The sequence below is a fragment of the Canis aureus genome, chromosome 7, assembly GCF_053574225.1.
Source record: "Canis aureus isolate CA01 chromosome 7, VMU_Caureus_v.1.0, whole genome shotgun sequence".
In the NCBI taxonomy this organism is placed as follows: Eukaryota; Metazoa; Chordata; class Mammalia; order Carnivora; family Canidae; genus Canis; species Canis aureus.
The window spans coordinates 4334489-4356834 of record NC_135617.1 but is presented as its reverse complement, the minus strand read 5'-3'; the positions used below and the strand labels follow the sequence as shown (position 1 = coordinate 4356834).

The following is a 22346-nucleotide window of genomic DNA, read 5'->3' as shown; positions in this document are numbered from 1 at the left end:
CATAAATTTGCCTATCCTTGCATTGATTTGCACTTATTCCTCCTCATACCCACTCTATGTGTTCTTATCTGAGGGGCTCCCCACAGAGGCCCCTCCTGCTTTGCGCAGGTCTGGTGTCAACAATGACAAATCTCCAGCATCCCATGTGGCCTAGGACCTCCTTCATACAGTAGGCAGAGTTCTAAGATAGTCCTCAAGGACTCCAACCTCCTGGTATTCATGCTCTTGTGTTATTCCCTTCCCTGGAGTGTGGGCAAACCTAGTGACTTGCTTCTAACCAATAGGACATGGCAAAGGTGATGGGACGTCCCATGAGTGATTAGGCTCCAAAAGATTGTGATTTCTATCTTCCCAGCAGACTCTCTGTATTGCCACTTTTGGCTTAAACACTTTGATGAAGCAAACTGCCATGTTGGAAAGGCACACATGACAAAGAGCTGAGGGTGGCCTCTGGCTGAGAGCCAACGAGGAACTGAGTCCTGCCAGCACCACACGAGCTTGGCAACAGATCTTTCTCAGTTGGACTGTGAGGTGACTATGGCCCAGCCAACACACCTTGATTGCAGCCGGTGAGAAGTTCTGAAAAGGGGGATCTAGTTAAGTTATTCCTGGATTTCTGACCCACAGGAACTGTGAGATCATAAATATGTATTGTTTTAAAGCTGCTGAGTTTGCGGTATGTTATGCAGCAATTGTTAATGAGTACATTCCATTTCTCGGCTCTCTGGCTCCTCATTTGGATCTCCACACATTTCACAGTGCCTGATGTGGCCTAAAGAACGCACAACATGGATTTCACTCTTTACCAGGCTGCCATTTTGCCATGTTGGTAGTTCCGAGGGAGCACATGTGCCTTTGGGACTATTCAAAAACCAGAGAAGGAGCTGGGGCTTGTTTTTCTACCCCATCCCAAATGGGGCTTCCTATAGGAGACCTGGCACCCAGAAGGTCTGACCATGCAAAGCAGCAGGGCTCATTTGGCAACTTTAAATTTCTTTGAAAGCCTGAAAAAGAGACTGGCTTAAAACAAAGAAGTGGAAGCCTATAAGATCATGTCTGTTCTCACTGAACACTCTATTAACAGATTCCTTTTGTTACATAATTTAAAAACAAGCCCTAGCTCCACCGTGAGGAAGACAAGGCACATGAGGGCGGATACTTCCAATCTCCCACTATCTCCCCTGCATCAGCTGGCAAGTTCTTACTGGGGTTTTTAATCTTCTAAGGATGGAGGGGAGAGTCAAAGGAGGTCACAGGGGCACACAGGCACTGTTCTTGGCCTTAAAGCACTAAAAGCAGTGGCGGAGAGACACACATGCACACACAGCAAAGCCAAATAATACAAGGCCGAAGAGTGTGCCAACATTTGGGAGTACTATGTTTTAACTTCCAAATCTTAAAAGGGACCAGGAAGCCTCATACTAAGATTGTCCCTAACTACAGTATAGACTCCCATGTTCAAGGTGAGTAGCCCTTTCTAGTGACCTTATGAATGACACCTGCAGACACAGGGATTCATATCCAGCATTCATGAATGAATGAACAAACAAGGTCGATGTCTGCGTCAGCAGAATTCAGTCTGGTTGGCAAAGAACTCAGCAGGCACAGAAGTGTGTGCTGGTGCATTTTTGGCTCTTTTTTATCCCCCTCTTGTATCCTCAGAGACAGACTTCCATAAAATGCCTCCTCCCTTCCTCCCTCCATTCCAGGAAGGTAGGAAGGATAGGTGAGTGTACTAACATCCACTTGCTCATGTGAGGCTGACTTTAAAGAGAAAGTTGGAACCACTACAATATAATGATAAAATGCCCAAAACTCTGGATCAGGCGCCTTGGATATAACTATGCTGCTTTATCGTAGGCAGAGGTGGGGGTAAGGGCAACAATCAACCAAACCTGTTAATGCCTCAATAGGGCCAACTCCCCAGGTAAAAAGGCACAGTGGGTTCTTATATAAGACATGATGAGCCAAGAGCATAATTGGCTGATGTACATTTCTTTAAACTTTTCTAATAAACAAAACAGTATGGAACAAATAATGTCAAATATCTAGTTACCATGATTCACATGCTGGGAAGAAGATTTGGAAGGCTAAGGATGCATGAGATAACTTACAAATATTTTGCAAAACATATGTCTGAGAATGTATGCCAGATATTTTATGAAGTATTAGCTAAGTCAGCAAATGTACATGGCAGTAAAACAGAGCCTTGTGGTGGGAAAGAGAAGGAAACTTAAAAAGCAAAACAAAACCAAAGCTGAGAAGGATCCCTTAAGGATACATGAGATTCGATTTTAAAATACAAGAATACATGATATACTTGAGGGCTGATAAACTCAGTCATATGGAAGATGATGGGAAGATCAGAAACAGAATTAACGAAGATGAATGGCCAAAAACTAATGCTACCCAATGTCTGCACTGGCTGGGAGGTGCCAGTGGAAGATGAGAGAGGTGCCAGGTGGAAGATGAGGGAGGAGGTGCTGCCCCCACCCCCCCCCCGCCCACAAAGTGGCTCTTAACTGAGGGGTGGGAGGAAGTGCACTGATATCTGGAGAACTCAAAACATACATTCTCAGATCCAGTCCTGAAAGCTTCTGATGCAAAAGATCTGGGATGGGAATCAGTATTCCAAAAAAGCTGTTACTCAGCCAGCCACGGTTGAGTCTGCCAGTCACGGTTGAGACCACTGACTGGCCTAGACTACCTTAGCAGAAGCTGTACCTCTCAACCCATGCAGCATCCTCACAGAGCAGCAACCTGAGGTCCCCCTGTACCACTATAGATAGCATTTTCATTTGTCCATCAAGCTCTGGTTTTGTTTTTTTTTAATAGCCCTTCATCTGCCTTGGATAGATGGGGACTGATGAAAAACCGAATGTTAAATCCTTTGTCAAAGGGAGCTGCCTGGAACACAAATGTTCAATTGACAAAAGAATTAAGAATGGCTTAATGCTTACCCGTTCCTCCCCTGGTACGCAAGGTCCCGGTATGAGATGAAGAGTTCACACCCCCAAAGACAGTGAGTCCTTGGCCTCCGGCCGCGTGGAAGTTGTTGTAGTTTGGGATGGAGGTCACGCCGAAGCTGGGGTAGTGCTGAGGAGTGGGGTCTGTGCCATAGCGGTACCCGGAGCTCTGGTTCAGGCTGCCATCCCTCTCCTCTGTCAGTTTTGTTGCTTCTTTATCCTTACATTGCACACAGCCCATTATCTAAATTCCTGTTGAACACAAAAAGGAAGCATGTGAACTTGGATGCTCCTCAGTTGCTGGGTTGCTGGATTAAAGAGGAATCATTTGTCAGGCTCACGCCTGGCTATTCAGGCCTGAAAGGGACATGAGGGAAAGCAGTGGCTTAGGTTGATGGTTAGAAGCAATCTCATGGCCTTTAACTTGACAATCGCATTTGTTCCCCATCTGCTCTAGGTGTCGGGAACCACACAGGGTATGGTTACCAGGCAGCAATTGCCTCGGATGAGGCCTGCACCCCTTAAAATCCTCTAACATCACACCCTGCTTAAAGAGAGTCCAATACTACATATTATGCTTTTATTTAGTCATCTAAAAGAATAATGTATGCTCTAGAAAGTCTATGCAATATTAGAATAAAAATCTCCATTATGGCAACAACAAAAAATCTAAGGAAGAAGGTGGAAGAATGTTGGAAAAGCCGTAATACAGCCTCTAAACAGCTCGCCATACTTCTTTTTTTTCATGGCTACCCATTCTTCAGGCACATTCCTGGTAGATTTTAAGCAGTAAGATGGTGATAAGTATCAATATTAAGAAACAGCTGCTGGATGAAAAAATAAAATTAGGAGGGCCTGGGTGACTCAGTCGGTTAAGTGTCTGACTCTTGACTTTGGCTCAGGTCATGATCTCAGGGTCGTGAGATCCAGTTCCACATAGGGTTCTGGGCTGGGCGTGGACTCTGTTCAAGATTCTCTCTCTTTCCCTCTCCCTTTGCCTCTTCCCTCCTCTAAAAAAAAAATATAAATAAAATAAAATAAAATAAAATAAAATAAAATAAAATAGGCAGAAGAAACTAAGAGGTCCGACCATATTTGCCGGATGTCATGATAGCCTACAGTAACAAAATCATTTAAAGCTGCTAATTAACTTTCCAAATTTCCATTAGCTTTTGACATCTTTCAAAAATATTTAAAAAAATCAATCCCACGTTCTAGAGTGAGTGGTAGATTAAAAACTCAGGTCATTGTCACACCACCCTCCTCCAAACCTACTTCTATGCTCATCTTTGAAATGCCACCACCATCAATGACTGACTTGCTCGAGCCACAATTCTGAGAAGCAACCTTAGCTGTTTCCTTTTTACTTCTCACTTTCCCTGTCTCACACTCTACTATACAAACATGCAAACTTCTCAGTTCCTTAAAGGTTCAATGTTCCCTGGACTTGAACATTCTTTCCTGATGTGCAACATATCCTTCATGTTCCAGGTAAGACACTGCTTCCTCCACGAAGCCTTCTCTGGTCCCATACCCTCCTTCCAAGGCTGGGGTGATGCTCTTTCTAAGTGCTCCCATGGCATCTTGATTTTCCACCTATTGTGCCATATTAAAACATGGTCTGTCCACTTCTCTCATTGCCCAGTGGACTGTGGGTTCCGGGAAAGCAGTGCCCTGTCCACTTTTATCATAGTTCTAATGCTAGTGCTTGGCATGCACAAGTGCTCAACAAACAGCAGTCAAATGAGTGAAGATTCTCTAGCCTAGTATGTTTGTCTTTCACTCTTTCTTTCTGCATCAAGACCAACTCTGCTCTCAGTGACTTACAGTAGTGGCTGATCTTGAATTTTTTAATCTATTGCTATTTGTGACAAATAAGGAGAATTCAGAAATACAAGGTTAAGTTGGTTAAATGATCGTACTTTGGACTGTAATACCCTGTCGGGTTGATGGAGGTAGGCTGAACATGCAATGGATGGGAAAGGGCTTCCAAAACTCTGAAAAGTGGCCTATATGAAACCCAAGGATCAAATAAGAAATGCATGACATCATGTGTAATTACATGTGTTCACTGGGGAGGGCAAAGCTGGTACAGGAAGAGAAGGGGCTTGCAGTAGTGGAGAAGAATGAGGGAGCCAGTTTTTCTGAGTATCTTAGTTTTTCTGAGTATTTTGTGATCCAAAGTGTGGAGTGCCACATCAGATAGAGAGACTCTTCTTGGCGGCAGGCACTGTTCTGAGCTCTGCTTTTCTGGGGAAAAAGGACATGAAAGCAGCATAAGAGTGCTCTAAAGTCCTCTTACATTACACATTTCAATAAATACTTATTGAATTCAATGGCAGTTCCTGAGAATGGAAATGTCTGGAAATTGAGCCGCCTACTGCTTGAGCTGAGATCACCCAATCTGGAACACATTTACGCATAAATCACTTGAGACTAACTTACAGTACACTGGGTCCAACATGCTCTCTAACTTACGGTAGATGAATGCCATTTTAACAAATTTCCAATAGGAAATGCAAACTATCTCCAAGGCATGATTTATTGAAGGAATTTCATCATTTGTGGTTGGTATTGCTTCACAAGACTGATAAATAACTTGCTCACTTTATATTAACTTTTTCATGGAAGAGAGTTGCTTTGAGCTTCCACAAAGGCCAGACAGAGATAGTTCTTGTCCCAGGCACTTTTTTCAGGGATTTCACTGGCTTACTCTAATTAGAAGGTGTGAGACCCGAATCACGGAATCACACCATTTACATCGGCGATTCTCAGCGGGGGTCAACTTTACTCTTCTCATCCCCACAAAGGGACATAACAGGCAATGTCTGGAGACACTTTTGGTTGCTGAAACTTAGGGATAAGAGGTACTACTGTATTTAGTAGAGACCAGGGATGCTGCTAAACATTCTGCAATGAACAGGACAGCCTCCAATGACAAAAGAACTAATCGGCTCCAAATGTTAATAGCATCAAGGTTGTGAAATCCTGATTTATGGAGGAGAAAGAATTTATATCTAGATTTCTGAAATTGTATGTAACAGCGGTTTCCCTTATATGTGTGATCAATGTGCAATTCACGATGCCTTTCCTAGGAGAACAGGCAGGCTAGGTAGGCTAGGTATCAATTTAAAAATTGATAAGAAATGCTGATTCTTCCCTAGAAGCTTGTTCCTTTCCACAGAGAAAAGAATCTGAACCAAAGAGAACTCCCAATACAAACTACTCTTTCAAGTCCAACAAAACAAAACAAAACAAAACAAAACAAAACAAAACAGACACATCAGAACCCCACTGAAAATAGGGCCTTATATCTAAACCACTCTAAGAAAAAAAACTAATCTTTCACAATCCACTAAGAAAAAGTATCACCACTGGAAATAAACAACTAACACCACATATATAACTATGAAAAAACGAAAGGAAACAAATGGTAAGCTCCCTGATGGCAGGGATTATTTTTTGGTTTTGTTTTATTATCTAGAATATTGTTGCATGCTATATTGTAGAGCTCAATACGTATTTATTAAATGATTAAAATGCAAAAAACCAAAAGTTGGTCAAAACAATTTTGGAGGAAACAATCCTCTTTTGTAGAAGGGATAGCTCTGTTACTACCTTACACATTGGCAGTTTCGAGTAAGAGGTTTCTGCACAGGTCTTGCTTCCTCTCTTCCCCTTGTTTGCAAATATGAAGACACTGAAATAAATCAGTAAATGCAGGCTCAAGACATTAAAAGTTGATCACAATGAAAATATTTGTGTAAGAACTTGTGGTCTTCTTCCTCCCACTTGGGGCAGTTAGACTAACCATTTCCTGATGGAAAAGTCGGAAGACACTCTATGAGCTGTACTCAACATGACTTCAGATTCCTTGCCATGCCATGAGACAAACTTCTGAGCATTTGAGTTAAAATTTAAAAAAAAAATCCCTTATTACATATAGTTCTGTGGTGTGGCATTTATGGCCAATGCCGTAGGTCCATTATGAATGTATAATGTACTAATATACTGGCACAAGATCCGTGGGGCACCGGGAAACACTGCATAATGCTATTCCGGAAGTGGGACTTTGGAATTACTCTGACTAGTAAATCACACACCATGAACTCATGACCATCCTTCTCTGCATGCTGCTATGCCTAGAGAAGCTGGTGGACAAGCACTTTGACCAATAAGATCCTGTAACCGTGGTTGAGGTGTCTGGATTACAGCCACAAAGCCTTCCCTGTCTTCAATCCTTTGGCAAGACTGAAGGGCTCTTTCTGTTACGCAAGGAAAACCTGACACGTGAAATTTCCTTAGTCCTGTGGATCTTATATGTGCCAACAGCATTAAGCAACTCAGGGAAGAGTTGTCAGAGAGAATCCGAGAATTGCCACACCCTGTTCCTGTGAGCATGGCAATCAACCCATCACAGCACTTTCTGGTGCTATGCCACGTGTGGCCTCAGAGTTCTTCTTCACATAAGCCCTCGAGTGATTGACTGAAGCTGCCATCAAAGATGGAATCTATCCACGACTCTGGGCATGGGCTGCTTTGATGCAGAATGAGTCTGGTTGAACATACACTCCCTCCACCCATGCCACAGACCACAGTCCAGTCTCCTAGGTGCGCATTAAACACAGATAAAACAAAAGGTAAGCTCCCATTTCCCCGTATGCCAATCATTAAAGCAACACCTGTATATACTCAGGTCCTAACGCCACAGGACTTCCGAAAAGATTTCAGAGAACTAAATACCAAAGAGGGGGAAAAGGCCACTGGCAGTCTTCTGCAAAAGCAAATTACCTTCTCTTGAGACATATAAACTTGCAGGCAGAGGAGGGATGGCAGGAGGAAGAAAGGTGAAAGTGACAACAAATAATTTTAATTTCAGCAGCGAGAGCACTTTTGTCTTGGAAACCAACCTAGGTGGGTGTGGGGAAGTGAGAGCCCTGAGGCATAGGTTGCCATCCTTGCTGCTGACAGTGCAGACTTTGAAGAGTGACAGGTAGAAAGCCACACTCTTACTGTACCCTGATGTGACATGTTTCTTGGTGGTATCATTCACCTTCCCTTTAGCTGGTCTCCACTTTACCTGGGTGCAAATCATAGTAAAAGTGAAGGAACAAGAGAACCTAGAAACCAAACAAAGCAACTGAGATAGGGGCAGTTGAAAAAAGAATTGAAAGCTGAATTGTAGATCAACTGCACAGTCTCATACACTTCTTGGGAAACACAGCAAAAACTGGTAGTTTAATGAGCAACCACCACCCTTTTCTGGTCAATAGTAATTACATGAGGCAAAAGGGTGAGAGGTCTCAGAAACACATCACAAAGGCCTTGACTTCTGGGTAGAAGAGCCATGGCAGGGGGTTCTTAATCCTTGTCAAATTGGAAACATCCACAAGAATCAATCTGCGGTATCTTGCTATGTTCTCCATCGAGAAAATGAATCCCTTGAAAGTCTAGGGAAGGCTTGCTTTGGTTTTTACCACATAACTGCTGGAAGCAGGACATTTAGAGACAGAGAGGGCCATGTTGATGGCAATGGCCACTGGGACACAGAACCTGTCAACCAAATTTCCCAGCACTTTCAATTCTTTACGATGGGACTTTTCCTCTTTGGAGGACATTGGGTCCTAACACCCCACAAGAGAGTACAGGTGGTGTTGTCTTTTGAGGACACCCAGGGCAGAAGGGCCAGTGCCGACCGGGGAGGCTGGAGAAAAAGCAGAACATTATTAGAGGGAGCACAGACACTCCCCACGGTCCCAAGACAGGGAAAAGGTCACAGATGGGATGGTATGTTGGGCATGTAAATACCCGAGGCCTGAAGCACAGACAGCATTGGTATGGGGTCCAGCCAGTAATCCCAGACTGGCTATAAAAAAAGAATACACAGGACTCTGCTTCTTTGCTGCCAAATGGAAGGAAGGGGTGAAAACATGTGCCTTGCTAAAAACGTGGTGTGGTCAGCAGAACTCCAAGGTGTGCCCCAGATTCCTGCCCTTGGTGCTACAAACCCTGTATGAGTCCTAGGACTCATGACTGATGGGATAATCACTCCCTCGATTAGGCTATTTTAGTTGGCATGGTTGACTTCAACAGAGAGAAATTATCCCAGGTGGACCTGACCTCATCAAGTGAGCCTTTGAAAGGGACTGGGCTCTCTCTGGAGAAGTAGATAACAAAATGTAAGAGGCATTCAAGGGGAGGGATGTTCTCCGCTGCTGGCTTTGCAGATAGAGGGGACCATGTGGCCAGAAATGCGGGTGGCCTTTGGGGCCTGAGAACAGTTCCCGGCTGCAAGAAGCCAAGAAACGGGGACCTCAGCCCTACAACTGTAAGGACTTGAACTGGGCCAGGAACCTGGAGGTGGATTCTTCCCTTGAGGCTTGAGATGAGAATGCTGTTGGCCAACACAGCCTTGGGAGCAGAGAGGTCAGCCACACCATGCCCAGATGCTCAGAACTGTGAGCTAATAGATGGGGGCTGTTTAAGCTGCTACGTCTGTAGTAATTTGTGACACAGCAAGAGAAAACTAATCCCTATTTTGGTGGAATGGGCAGCAGTGAGATAAAGGCTCCAATCTTGGTGGTGATGACCAATGTCCAATGAGGGCTCACTGCAAGCCAGGCACTATCCTATGTACTGGAACATACTGTCTCACTAGGTTCTCAGGACAATGCTAAGACACAGGTATCATGATGTCCCCTTGTTTTACAACAGAGGAACAGAGAGGTTTGAGACTTTGCCCACAGCTCAGTCAGGGGTGGAGATGAGATCTGAAGGCAGTCAGACTGATTCCATGGCTGGTGCACGGAGCCTGTAGATCAGAGTTGCTTTTTGCCCTGTGGACTTCTGGCTAGTCCACGTAGGGGTGTGGGTGTGTGGTGAAAGGAGGGGAGGGAGGGGCCTGTGGGGATGGCCTCCTGGTTCTACAGAGCTCAGCTTCATGGGCATGACTACTGGGGACCCTGACATTAGGCACTGGGCCTCACTCCCCTGCATTACATCCTGCCTCAAGACCGTGGGCTCTGTAAGGGTTCGGGGACCATGCCGCGTGTGGTGAGTCACAGGCTTCCTTCATGTGGTGTAGGGTCTCCATGAGCATTTGAACCGATGGCACCGAAGCTCCTGACAGGTCCTAATGCAGTGAGTGTTTATACACACCACAAAGGAGTGAGCACTGACATGATTTGCTGTATAGGCAAAACTTGCTGGAACATATTTACTGTATAAACAGAGCACAAGCAATGCCTCCTCCAGGCACAAAATAACAGATCTCTACTCTTGGTGGAGTCCCATAAGGGAGAGCCCCCCTCCCACCCCACAAGCAATACCACGTCACATCTTTGAGGTGATGCCAACGCAGGTACATATACAGTGCAGATGCTGGCCACATGCAATAGTAGGAGAACGGATCCTATTTAAAAATCAAATGAAAGCTTTGCTTTGGAAATAATAAGAGGTGCTGTTGGATGATCATTTGTGCATGACGCTGCAAGGTCCTCTGGAGGGTGAGAAGGATGGATCTTGTTCCGTACTGCACAGCAAAGGAGCTGAACTACTATAAATCATGCTCACAAATGTCACATTACTTTAAGGAAAAAAAAACCCATATTCCTGGCACCTAGAATATTTTTTGGCTACCTCCCTGGCTTATCTTGTTCAAATGACGGCCAGGCCAAGAAGCAGTGGCTCACACCCTGTAGCGTATTCTCCTTTCCCTTCTGTAAAACCTTCCATTCCCCAATGCCCGGAGATTCAAAAGCACTTAATAAAAAAAAGAAATGGAAGCATTAGACCCCAATGGTGAGGTTTAACACTGCAGTCAACGAGAAGCTGGAACAAGTCCCAAACACAAATGGCCAAATGAGGTTTTAACATCAAACCGTGGAAAGGCTCCAAAAGGAGGGAAGAACATTTTCTTCTTACATTCACTTCGCTTCAGATCCCAGAGTTAAGACAAGAGCAAAATGTTAATTAAAAAAAAGAAAGAAAGAAAGAAATGTTTTAAGCGTCTCTATGTCAAAGGGTTCAGAAGGAGAGCACAGATTGTGAAGTTTTTCAGGTCTTCTCCCACCCGTTTGGGAAGAAAAAAAGTGCTTTTGTGGTTACTAGTTTGAATTTTTATCTTATTTTTATTGATATTTAATTCACATACCATAAAATCCACCCTCTTAAAGTATACAGTTCGGTGGTTTTTAAATATATTTTAATATATCTACATATTACATATGCATGATGTATTAACCTGTATGCTTAATATACAAAGGAAACCACTGCCATATCTAATCTCTAGGACATTTTCATTACCCCCAAAAGGAACCTGAACTCATTAAGCAGTTACTTCTCATTCCCCTCGCAGCTTCACCCCTGACAATCAATGGTTTTATGTCTTCACAGATTTGCCTTTTTGGACACATTTCATACGAATGCAATCATATAATGTGGGGCCTTCGGTGACCGGCTTCTTTCAGCCGGCACACAGTTTTCAAGGTTCATTCATACTGTAGCATGAATCAGTACTTCATTCCTTTTCATGGCTGAAAACATTCCGTTGTATGGATATACCTCTAGTTTTTTACCGATCATCAGTTGATCGACTTTTGGATTGTTGCCACTTCTTGGCTGTATGAAATAATGCTGCTATGAACATTCATGCATAAGCTTTTATGTGAACATATGCTTTCAATTTTCTTGGGTTAATATTTTAATATGTAAGGAATGTATATAGATTAAAAAACCCCACTATGATTAGGTAAATGGGAAGGCATGTTAGTTGGTAATTCAAAGAAAGGAAAACAGGACTTGTGAAGCTTCTGGGAAAATGTTACCTTCAGTAGTAATCAAAGAAGCACAATGTAGACTAATGAGAGACTTTCACCTCTCAGATTAACCAAATTTCAAAAGGAAGTCTGACAATAGTGACCTGAAATGCCTATTCTCATATATCGCTGACAGAAGACAAGGAATTAGTGTATAACCTTTTCAAGAACCAATCTGACAATATCATAAAAAAAACCCTTAAAAATGGGCCTGCTCTTTGTGAATCTGTGCTGAAAAAACGCTTTCTGAAAAATGACACATGAAGACATCCTATGATACATTACTTACAATTTGAAAGTTAGAAAACTTGCTTATTACTTAACAAGAAGATGATGGCTAAGTAAATGGTGAGGCATGCCCATCAAGTAAAGTAAGACAGAAATGAACACTTATGCTTATGGAAAATTATTAGTAATATGGAAAAATGCTCATATCATAGTAAGAAGGATCACATGATTGTGACTATATGACCAATGCCTTAAAAACTGTTTGGAGGGAAAGATACCAAGATGCTTGTTGGTGGTGTGTGGCAGGATAACACCACGTGTGACTATTCTTTCTTCTGTTTTTTTTTTTTCCCCTCAGCTTTTCTATACTAAGAAAGCACAATTTTTATAATAAAGCATTTTTTTAAACAGGAAAGATCTCTTTAATTTCATCAGTTGCTGATATAATTTGTATAGAAGTATATAACCACACATGGATGAAGTATGCTTTGTGAACTGAAACATTAACGAGAGGTTGAGAGTGAGATGGACTGATTCTAACGTCTATTAAGAAGCAACCTCTCAAAAAAAAAAAAAAAAAAAAAAAAAAAAAGAAGCAACCTCTCCTCCTGGAGGGTTTGAAAGGTGAAAGGTACCGAAGAACAGATTTCCTCTTCTATTTTACTTTTAAATTAATTTATTTATGGGGGGGGGTGCGGGTACAGAATCCTCAAGCAGACTCCCCGTTGAGTGTAGAGCCCGATGCAGGGCCCGATCCCAGGACCCTGAGGTCATGACCTGAACCTAAGTCGACAGTCGTCTGCTTAGCCAACTGAGCCACCCAGGCGTCCCTAGGGCAGAGAAGTTTCTGAGTGAGTCTTCATAACATCTGCGCTGGGAAGGGGGCAGTGAGGGAGCAGTGCTGGGGGTGGGGTGGTGAATGTACACAGATGCGCGGCCATGAACATCTAATTAAGGGCACAGAGTAAGCAAAGCCACAGCGTACAATCTACTCAGAGGACCACGCAGGTGGCAAGGAGTAGAATCTGGGATACCAGAACCAGAAGTGGGGTGGCTAGATTAGTGGGTTCTTGAGAGCCTTCAGGTCCCAAGCTCCTAGGTACCTGGGGAAACCCAATGAAGTCAGTATGATCGTGCTCTGAACAAGTCAACGTTGGAATACCACCAAGGAGTTCTGGTTATTAAGGTGCCTGCAAGACCTCTCTGTGAGTGAGGGCCTGAAGACCACACGCGGGCATGGCTCTAGGTGGGGAGAATGAAGCGAAACACATTTTTCTCTGGATGCTTGCTGTTGGTGGACACAAGACGACTTGCTCAGGGAGGCAGGCAGAAAAATTCTGCATTTTCCTCTTGTTACCCTCACTCTTTCCTGTTGGGACATTCAGCCTGGCATTTTGATGGTTTGGCTTTGGACTTTGACTAGAATTCTCCAGTCCTTAGAATTTGGTGTTTTCCAAGCAGGGCACAGAATAGTAAACAACGCTGGTTCATGTGGCCTAAAGTTTTTCAAAAACATCTAGGATTCAACAAAGATGCTTCTTCCTAATTAATGTTGGTACTTGGTCAAGTATCTTTCTACTCTCCTTGGTCCCATTATATAAAAACAACCAGAGGAAAACAAAAATAAAAATGTAGGCTTCCTTTCACGAACCGGCCAAAGGAAACAGGAGAGTCAGTGTCACATCTGGGCCACAGTGGCAGAGCCTGGCTTTCTGGGCTGAACTGGCCAAGGGCCCAAGGGTCAGGGTGTCACCTGGCGGAGCCACAAGAAAGCACATTAGCACAATGCAGCTGTGTGAACAGGCGTCATCAATGCCCCCTGCCCGCCAATGTGGAGAGTGAACGCGAAGGAGGTTCACTCTCCAAGGCCAAACAAAGACCCTCTCTGCCAATCTTTCTAGTCTCTGTGGAGGTTTCTCGCCAGATGATTCTGCAAAAGTGGCCTCATCCTTTCAGAAAACAGTGAATTCTTTTTCCCTTTAATTCATCAGTTCCAGTCAAGAAGCTCTACTCCTTTGAAGAAACAGAATGGACTTTGAATAAGGAAATTTTCCTTTTCCTTTTCTTTTTTTCTTTTTTTTTTTTTTTTGCCCTCGAGCTCATGTTTGTGTTCATGTCCCCGGGAGACCCCCTTTCCACTGATGACTTGTCTGGTTATGGAGTCGGAGCGCATCAAAATCCACCGTCCTGAGAATTTGGTTGTGAAGCCACTTGCGTTGTGTTTTTGGCACTGAGGCAGATGTCTTTTCTTTGAAGACCGACATGAAGCCCTGTCCCCCCTCCCCTGGATCTTTATGTTGGCGCTTTCTAAAGTTGCAAGGAATGTGCAACACTCCAAGCCGTAACTTTTGCATCCCTTGCAGGGGTCTAGAATTTCAAAGCTCCTTGGCAGCTGCTTTGGTGTGAATGCTGATAAAGTCGGCCTGCAGAAGTGCCCCTAACTCTAGGCCTTTCCTGGGACGAGGAACAACAGGGACAGTGAGGATGGGAACAAAGGAACCAGAGGCCGGCGGGGCTCTAGCCAGCCTCCTCCTACGGCCCCCGCGCCTAAAGGGAGCGCGACTGTCTCTGCCTTCCCCTCAGATGACTCTTCTCACCTGACGATGCGGTGGTTGCGTCAGAGAGGCTTTCACAGGAGGTCTGCGCCCATGAAAGCGAGCCTGCAGGCCGGGTGCCCACAGAGGCATGAGGCGATTAGCAGCGGGAGGTAACAAGTGAGAGGAAGGGAACGTGCACCCGCCGAGGGCAGGCAGCGATGCTTGCCCCGGCCCCGGGCTGTGGCCGCTCTGTGGGAGGAACACGTGTGCCGAGACCACTGGCTGATGACCTACTTGGCACCAGAGAGAAATCCTGCCAGGTTGCTGTTAACAAATCTGAAAAGGAAAGCTGCGGTTTCCATACCAGCATAGTTGCGTAGACACCATGGCTTACGTTTACCATAAAGCCATCCAACGGCGGCCCCACTGGGCGCGTGAAAGCGGCAGAGCGTGCTTTCCAGAGCCTTGTCTTGAGCAGTAGGTGAGCCTGGGGTTTAGGTCCTTAGAGAAGACGGCCCACATGGTCCCCTGGCAGCTTCTGGTACCGGATACGGCTGCCCGTGGCCCGAGGGGCAAGGGACACGCAGCCTTGAGGCCCAACTCTGCACACTGAGAAGGGGCCTAGGTGGGGGGGTGGTGAGAAGGGTGCGGCCCAGGGCTCGCTGTGCCACAGCCCCACCCCCTCCCTCGGCAGCGACCCCATGGCCAGGCACCTGCAAACTCCACTTCGCACTCCCCTGCAGCTGGGCTCGGCCAAGGCAAATTCTGGTCAACGGGTTGGGAATGGAGCTGGTATGTTCAACCCCTGGGTCTTCTAAAAGGGAGTGGGGTGCTCTCCATCCTCCTTCCCACTGCCTGTGGGCTGGAAAGTGGACGTGCTGCTGGTGAGTTGGCCTCAGGCAGGCAGAGGATGGCAACTCAACAGCGGATGGCTGAACGGCAGCACAGGGGAACCTGAGCCCCAGATGGTCTTGTGGAGCACGGCTGCTCATCGGCCTCAGAGCTGTGGTCTCGGACCCAGCACGAGAGGCATGAGTGCCCATCTCGTGGGAGCCACTGGATGTTTGCAGGGAGGAGTGGGCCGGGTCTTTTTGTTCTAACAGGCAGCCTGTGCCCTAACACAAGAAGGAAGGAAATCTAGCATAGAGGTCGAAGGTGGCTCTACTGCTCACTTACTTGGTTTCTTTCTCCGCCATAGCTTCTAACCTCCTTCGATACCAACAGTTAAACTCAAGTGAAAGCAGGTTAGTCGGATAGTGGCAACAAGCCGTGACAATGGCTACCATTTATTGAAAACTTATCTTGTGCTTGGCACTTCACGTACGGTATCTCAGTCAATTTTCCGAACCACCTCGGAAGGGTATTTCACAGTTAAGGAATCTCGGGCTCACAGAGTTCAAGTTGACTTGCCTGGGGTTACCCAGTCAGTGGGACCCGGATCCATGTCTAATGCGATCACATCCTCTTCCTACGGCCCCGTGTTTCCTTTTGAGGAGCATGCTTCGCTCCTCGCCATTTTCATCATTCTTTTTGAAAGGAACCCAGGATGAGAAATTTAATGGTGTGACAGGCGCTGGGCATTGCTGTGTCCCACCGATATTTTATGTTTTGCACTAGGGCTGAACGTGCTCTTTCAGTGTTCTTCTCTTTACAGCGGTCCAGCTTAGGGCTGGCTCCGAAGTCCCCAGGACACCTCAGTCCTGGAGAACCGGGTCCCGGATTAGAGAAGGCGTGGGAGCAGTGGCAGAGCCTGGGGCAAGGCTGTGAGGTGCCCCGTGGTCCGGAGCATATCCCCTGACACCGTGGAGGCCTGTTTCCTTGTCGGTCCAGCAACAGGCCTCAAGAAGGAGCTCTTATACCAGGCCCAACATTCCTGAAGGAGCCCAGCCCTCCTGTACACATTTGAGCAGAACTGAGTCTGTGAACAGGCCCAGGGGTCTCCACTCTCCGCAGCCCTAGATGAACGTTATTGATCCTGAGGACCTACGGAGTGACCTAAGTGGTCAGGTGTGGCTGTGAATGCTCAGCTGTCCCTCGGCCATGGCCAGGGCCTGGACCGTGGCATATCGTGAGAGTTTTTACAACATGATAAGAACCAGGCATGGCTATGCCCTACAGCTTTTATTTTTTTTTTGCACGATGGTTTAAAATGCTCTTTCTCATGTGGTTTTCAGAAGACCCAACCATCCCCTCCACTTCCCTCTGCTGCTCAAGTGAAGGACGGCTCACGACATGGCACCACCAGCTCAGGTATTCGAGATAGGCTCTGGTCCTGACCTACGGCCCCCTCCTCACAGGGAGGCCCCGATTCTCTCTGAGTCCTTCCTGGGATTGCCAGGTATAGCTGTTCTCCTGAGTTGCTGGAGGTGAGGGGGTTACACAGAACAAAGAAACTTCCCCCACCGTCCCCCAAAACAAGAGTTACTCAGGAATCACCATAGTGACAAATCACTAGTTTTTGATGGTTTCACTTTCCGTGCATTTTCATCTCTCTTCTTATTTACATCCAGCCCTACCGCCAGCCTTTATGCAGCCAACAATATTGATCGTGTGTGACAGGCACTGCACAGAGGGCTGTGGGCACGGACTCAAGTAAACAAGACCCTGCCCGCGAGGTGCTTATAGCTCCTTAGGAGGGAGACCGTCAAATCTGGACTTGGGTTGGGGAGGGAGCACCGAGGGACCTGAATTGATCCAGGCCGGCAACCGTGAGGTACCTGGTCCAGGTGAGGAGTGCACGAGAGCACAGTGCACGAGAGCACAGTGCACGAGAGCACAGACGTGGGGTAGGACACAGTTCCATGTGGCTTACGGGATTTGTTTCTGCGTTTCCAGAGCACTGAAACGTGTGCCCGGCCTCTTGCAAGGCTCTACGAATGAAGGCACCAGGCTCCCGCTCAAGAAGGAGCTGGTAGTTCAACGCAATGGCTAGAAGCAGCTGGGAAGGTGGCTGGAAATGAGGCCAGATCACAAACAATGACGCGTCCACTTTACTGAGCACTCACTAGAGTCCCCGAAGCTGTGCTGTGCGTGATAAGCAAACGATCTCCTCTGATCCATCAACAGCCTTGTGAACTGGGCATTATTCTCACTGGCAGCTTCTTACAGATGAGGGGACAAGGGTAGGGGCGCAAGTTACGTGCCTAAAGCCCCCCAGCTAGGCCGCACTGGATTGCAACCCACAGTTGAGCCTAAGACATAATCTTAAACGTGTGCTAATAGGGCTGAAGGACTTACACACTAACTAGCCGATGCTCAGGATTAAGCGGGAGAGGGACTGGGTCGTGACAGACACGTACTGGAATGGGGCCGGGAGAGGAGAAGCACGGGGGAGCCAGACACGGAAGCCGAGAGTGGGAGAAGCCTGCACGCGGGTGGACGGTGCATCTGAGTAAGATGTGACCTTTTCAGCTGGGCAAACGACCCATTTCTAGCTCCCATCTCTGCCTGCTTCCTACCTCATGAATCACCCGCGACCACGGCGACACTGTAGCTTTTGCTGCAAGCGAGAATGCAGATCTAAAACTGTCCTGCAGCCGAGCCGGTTTACTATGGGACCACGTTAAGTGACATGTTCAGAGGCGCCTGTCGCTAAGAGAAGCCCGAGATCTTTTAGGGCTGGCAGGAGGGGGAAATGTGCAGCTGGGTAGATGGTTGCCTAAGTGTGACAAGGACAGACAACAATAGAGACAGATGGACACCTGCGATGCACGGCATCTGGAAAAAGATGACACCTGTCCACTCAGAAGGGCACGTAACAGCTACTGCGCAACAACGGACTGATGACCTCCGATGTCCGCAAGGGGAGCCTGCTGAAGGGGCTAGGGGTAGAGGTGCAGGTCCGTGTGAGGTCCCCCTCCAACCACGGACGGTTTGTTGCACCAAGCCAAATAGCAACGGCTTTTGGCAGAAGCGGCGGTTACGCCTCAGTTTTGCATGGAATATGTAATATGGACACTTTTTTTTTTTTATTTTTAGGCTGATGTCAGAAGACGATGGCTTATATTTTGGCTATGACAGCTCTGCTCACATCTACAAGCTCACCACAGTCAGGGGACGGAGACTGCCCATCCACCAGCAAGGGTCACCAGTCAGCAGCTCTGAGCAGCAGCACCAGGCAGAGCTAGCCTGTCCCCAGCGCCCAGGCCGCGCTCCTGTGCAATAGCCCTACAGACTCCAGGTGACAGTGACCCAAGTATGGCCTCCTGCTGTGCCCCAGTCCTGGTTCCATGCGACCCCAGCTGACTGGGCGAATGAAAATGGTACGTACTTGCACTGAGCCTGGGCACCAGCTCTGCCATAATTCTCTTTTGACAAAGGCCGACCTGACATGCTAATCATCAGCCCAGGCAGCGGGGAGGGAGGACAAAAGGTCCCGCGGTTAAACCAGCCTGCACACTCTTGGTTTCTGCCAGGGTTCATCTTTTTTTTTTTTAATACTAATTATTTTTTTATTTTTTTAAAGATTTTATTTATTTATTCATAGAGACACACAGAGAGAGAGACACAGGCAGAGGGAGAAGCAGGCTCCATGCAGAGAGAGGGTTCATCTTTAATCTGGACACACATTCTCCGAATGCCCGCTCCACCAAGACCCCTCTTAATTCCCTACGCAACTTGCTTCTCAAGATTTGCACTTTCTACACAGGTTTCATCGCTAAGATTTAAAAATGTTGCTAAAAGTTACTGGATCTCCGTATCTCTTATAGAAAATTGATCATTGGTACCAATTCCTCCCTTCCCAAACCCACTAAGCTGTTTACTAAATTGTTTTTTTTTTTTTTTTGAATTTATGTGTTTGAGAGAGCGAGCGAGCGAGAGAGCAAGAGAGAGCATGCATGAGCAAGGGGAGCAGCATGCAGAGGGAGAGGGAGAAGCAGGCTCCTCGCTGAGCTGGGAACCTGACACAGGGCTCAATCCCAGGACCCTGAGATCATGACCTGAGCCAACGGCAGATGCTTAACCCACTGAGCCACCCAGGTGCCCCTAAGTTTGTTTTTTTCTTAACCATATCTCAACTGTTTTAAATCTGTGTCTGTCCTAATACGCTGGCTGGTTAATCTCCCTTTCCATTTTTCCCCCATTATTTCTTTTGTGCCTCAAACATCGGACTCTCCTTCAGCCTAAAATAATGCCTCAACTAAATTTCTCTTTTTCACTTTTGGCTCTGTTTCCCGTGGCCAAACAACAAACAAAATTCATCACTTTTTTTGGGGATCAGAGCATTTCTGTATTCTCATTTAGGTCAGGTAACAAAATATCACTTACTTTTAAACCAAACCAAACCAAACCAAACCTACCCCAAACCGTGCCCCTTCGTTTCTCCATTGTAATTCTAGCACAGAGAAGTGATGCCATCGACGGATTTTTCAGTCTGATGATACAAAGTACTGGTAAAAATGTGGAATAACGGACTCCCTAAAACACTGCCGGTGGGATGTAAACTGCTAGGATTACTTTGCAAAAACAATGTTATATTATTTAGTGAAGATGAAGATGCATCTGGCCTCTGAGTCATAGTTCCACTCCTAGGCGGAAATCCTGAAGACACATGCCTCTGTGGGCCAGAGGACGCGTGTCCCCGCGGTCTGAGGGAGAGCCGGGAGTCCGTATTTTTCCCAGTTCCAGAGGCAATGTGGGCCTTACTTCCCGGCAAGGGCCCGGGGTGAGGGCTTACACCACCAGCTCAGATCTATCTTTGGAGCTGGGTCCCCTCCAAGGCCTGTGGTTTCGGCCACAGGGAAGCTCACTGGAGAAGAGTGATGGGAGAGGCACCAGCCTGCGAGGTAACTATGCCGGGGGTGCTGCTCCCTGGTCAGAGACAGCCGGCCCGAGGAGCTGGCAAGGTTCGCCATCATTTCCCCTTCCTCTCTCAGCCCCGGCTGCCCAGGCGAGGTTGGGCTTGTGTGCCCCGATGCAAACTCCACCTCGTCTGGGGAGGAGCTTGGAGTCAGGAGGGCCGGCATCCTGGCATCCTCGTCTTCAACGCAACCCCCTCCCCAGACAGGGTGCTGCTCTGCAGGTGCCGTTCCGTGCCAGGGGTGAGAAGAAACCTCTAGGTGAGGCTGCAGGACACAAGGCTGAAGGCTGAGCCCTGGGGAAGAGCTGTGGGTCTTCTTCCTCGTGCAAGCCTCTTGGGGGGCTGGGGGCCCATGTTTGCGATTCTTGGCCTACTGAGGCCGACCTACGCACAGCGCCGGTGCAACCTGGCTTTGAGTACGTACTTCCAAGTGACAGTGACTAGAAAGGGAGATCAGGAACCTCTTCTAAAGAAGTGAAAGCAGCCTCATGCCTTCCGGTGTGCGGCCGCCCTCCACCTTCCCACTGCCCTGTCTGGTCTCACTCGGGGAGGCGGTGCACGGTGGTCCCTGTCACCCTCCCTTATGCTCATTTCTCCTCCTGATGCCCAGCGTGGCTTCCACTGCTCCCCCCCCCATCTCTGGGGAACAAATGGGGAAAGTGCGTGGCTTGGCCAGATGACCTCCCTCCGTTTGTCCAAGCCCGTAAGCTTCCTACGTTGAGACTGATAGATCCCTGGGGCAAAGCACTGATGGCCACGTGGCTATCGCTCTTTTAGGCTTAAAAATATCTGCAAGGTGTCGTCGAACGTTTTACAGATTCCACGAGGCACCTGAAACCTGCCCTGTTGTTATTCAGCCTCAGGGGCGTACCGAGGGTGGAGGCAATTTCTTTATTTTTTTAAAGATGTTTTATTATTTTATCTTTAAGATTTTATTTTTTCATGAGACACACACACACAGAGACAGAGGCAGAGACACAGGCAGAGGGAGAAGCAGGTTTCACCCAGGGAGCCCGACGCGGGACTCGATCCCGGGACCCCGGGGTCACGCCCTGGGCCGATGGCAGGCGCTCAACCGCTGAGCCTCCCAGGCGCCCCGGCAATTTGTTTAGTTTTAAATCATTATTAACTCCTAATAATGTGGGTGTTCCGGCGAGATGCAATATGTGTGGGAGATGATGATGTTATGTTGGGAGGAAATCAAGATGCTGATGTGATGTAAACACAAATGGAGTCTGGGTTGGATTTCAGGGAGGCCACGCAGAGCCCATCTCTGTGCGACTCGGCCTTGTTCCCACGGCCCTGCCAGGGTTCGTCTCTCACTCGAGGCTGCTGTGGTCCCCGCTGCAGCAGCCTGTGCCTGCCCAGCCAAACGTCTCAAGAGAGGCCCCTGCCAGGCAGCTCATTATTTGGGCATGTAGGAGAGAGAAAGGAGTGATTTTTCTTTTAATGGCTTCAAATGCACTCCTTTAGTTCTAAAATGAGTTGCCTTCTAATTCTCCCCTCTTTTTTTTTTTTTTCCTCCTTCCTTCCTTTCTCATTGCCTTCGGGTGTCAGAGGGTAGAATTCTAAAGCCATGATGGAGGGTTAGAATTTATACCTTGAGTAGATGGCTAAAAGTACTCTGGTTTTTCCCCCCCTAAAATGGGTATTATGCCGGTGTTTAGAAGAATAGACATTCTACTATTAATTACTAATAGGAAGTTTGTTCCCGGAGCATCTTTGACCTGAAAAAAAGGAAACATCAGCTTCATATGGATCAAATTAGTAGGTAACGTCTAGACCATTAACTGGCCACAGAGCAGGTGCTCAGTACACTGCAGGTTTAATAGGCACGGGCATGTAAGGTGTGTAAAGGGCGCAGGCACTGCTGGAGCTGGGGGTGCTCCTGGGGTTATGGCTGGCCTTTCTACCCCAGGCACAAATGACATCCAGTGACGTCCCAGCTGCCCAGGAGCAGCGCCCATCTGCCATTACTGGTGTCCGGCTACACTGCCAA

At 47.1% G+C, this 22346-nt stretch overlaps 1 protein-coding gene across 4 annotated transcripts in view; it reads right to left on the bottom strand.

Annotated features, from left to right (window-relative positions):
- The window catches only part of FYN (FYN proto-oncogene, Src family tyrosine kinase), a 211415-nt gene that overhangs the window by 55020 nt on the left and 134049 nt on the right, over positions 1 to 22346 (bottom strand). For all 4 annotated transcript variants that reach the window (XM_077902737.1, XM_077902734.1, XM_077902735.1 and 1 more), the window contains one exon: positions 2961 to 3218. In XM_077902737.1, the coding sequence (XP_077758863.1) occupies positions 2961 to 3207 (247 nt within the window). In that variant the 5' untranslated portion in view covers positions 3208 to 3218. The remainder of the gene's footprint in view (positions 1 to 2960; positions 3219 to 22346) is intronic.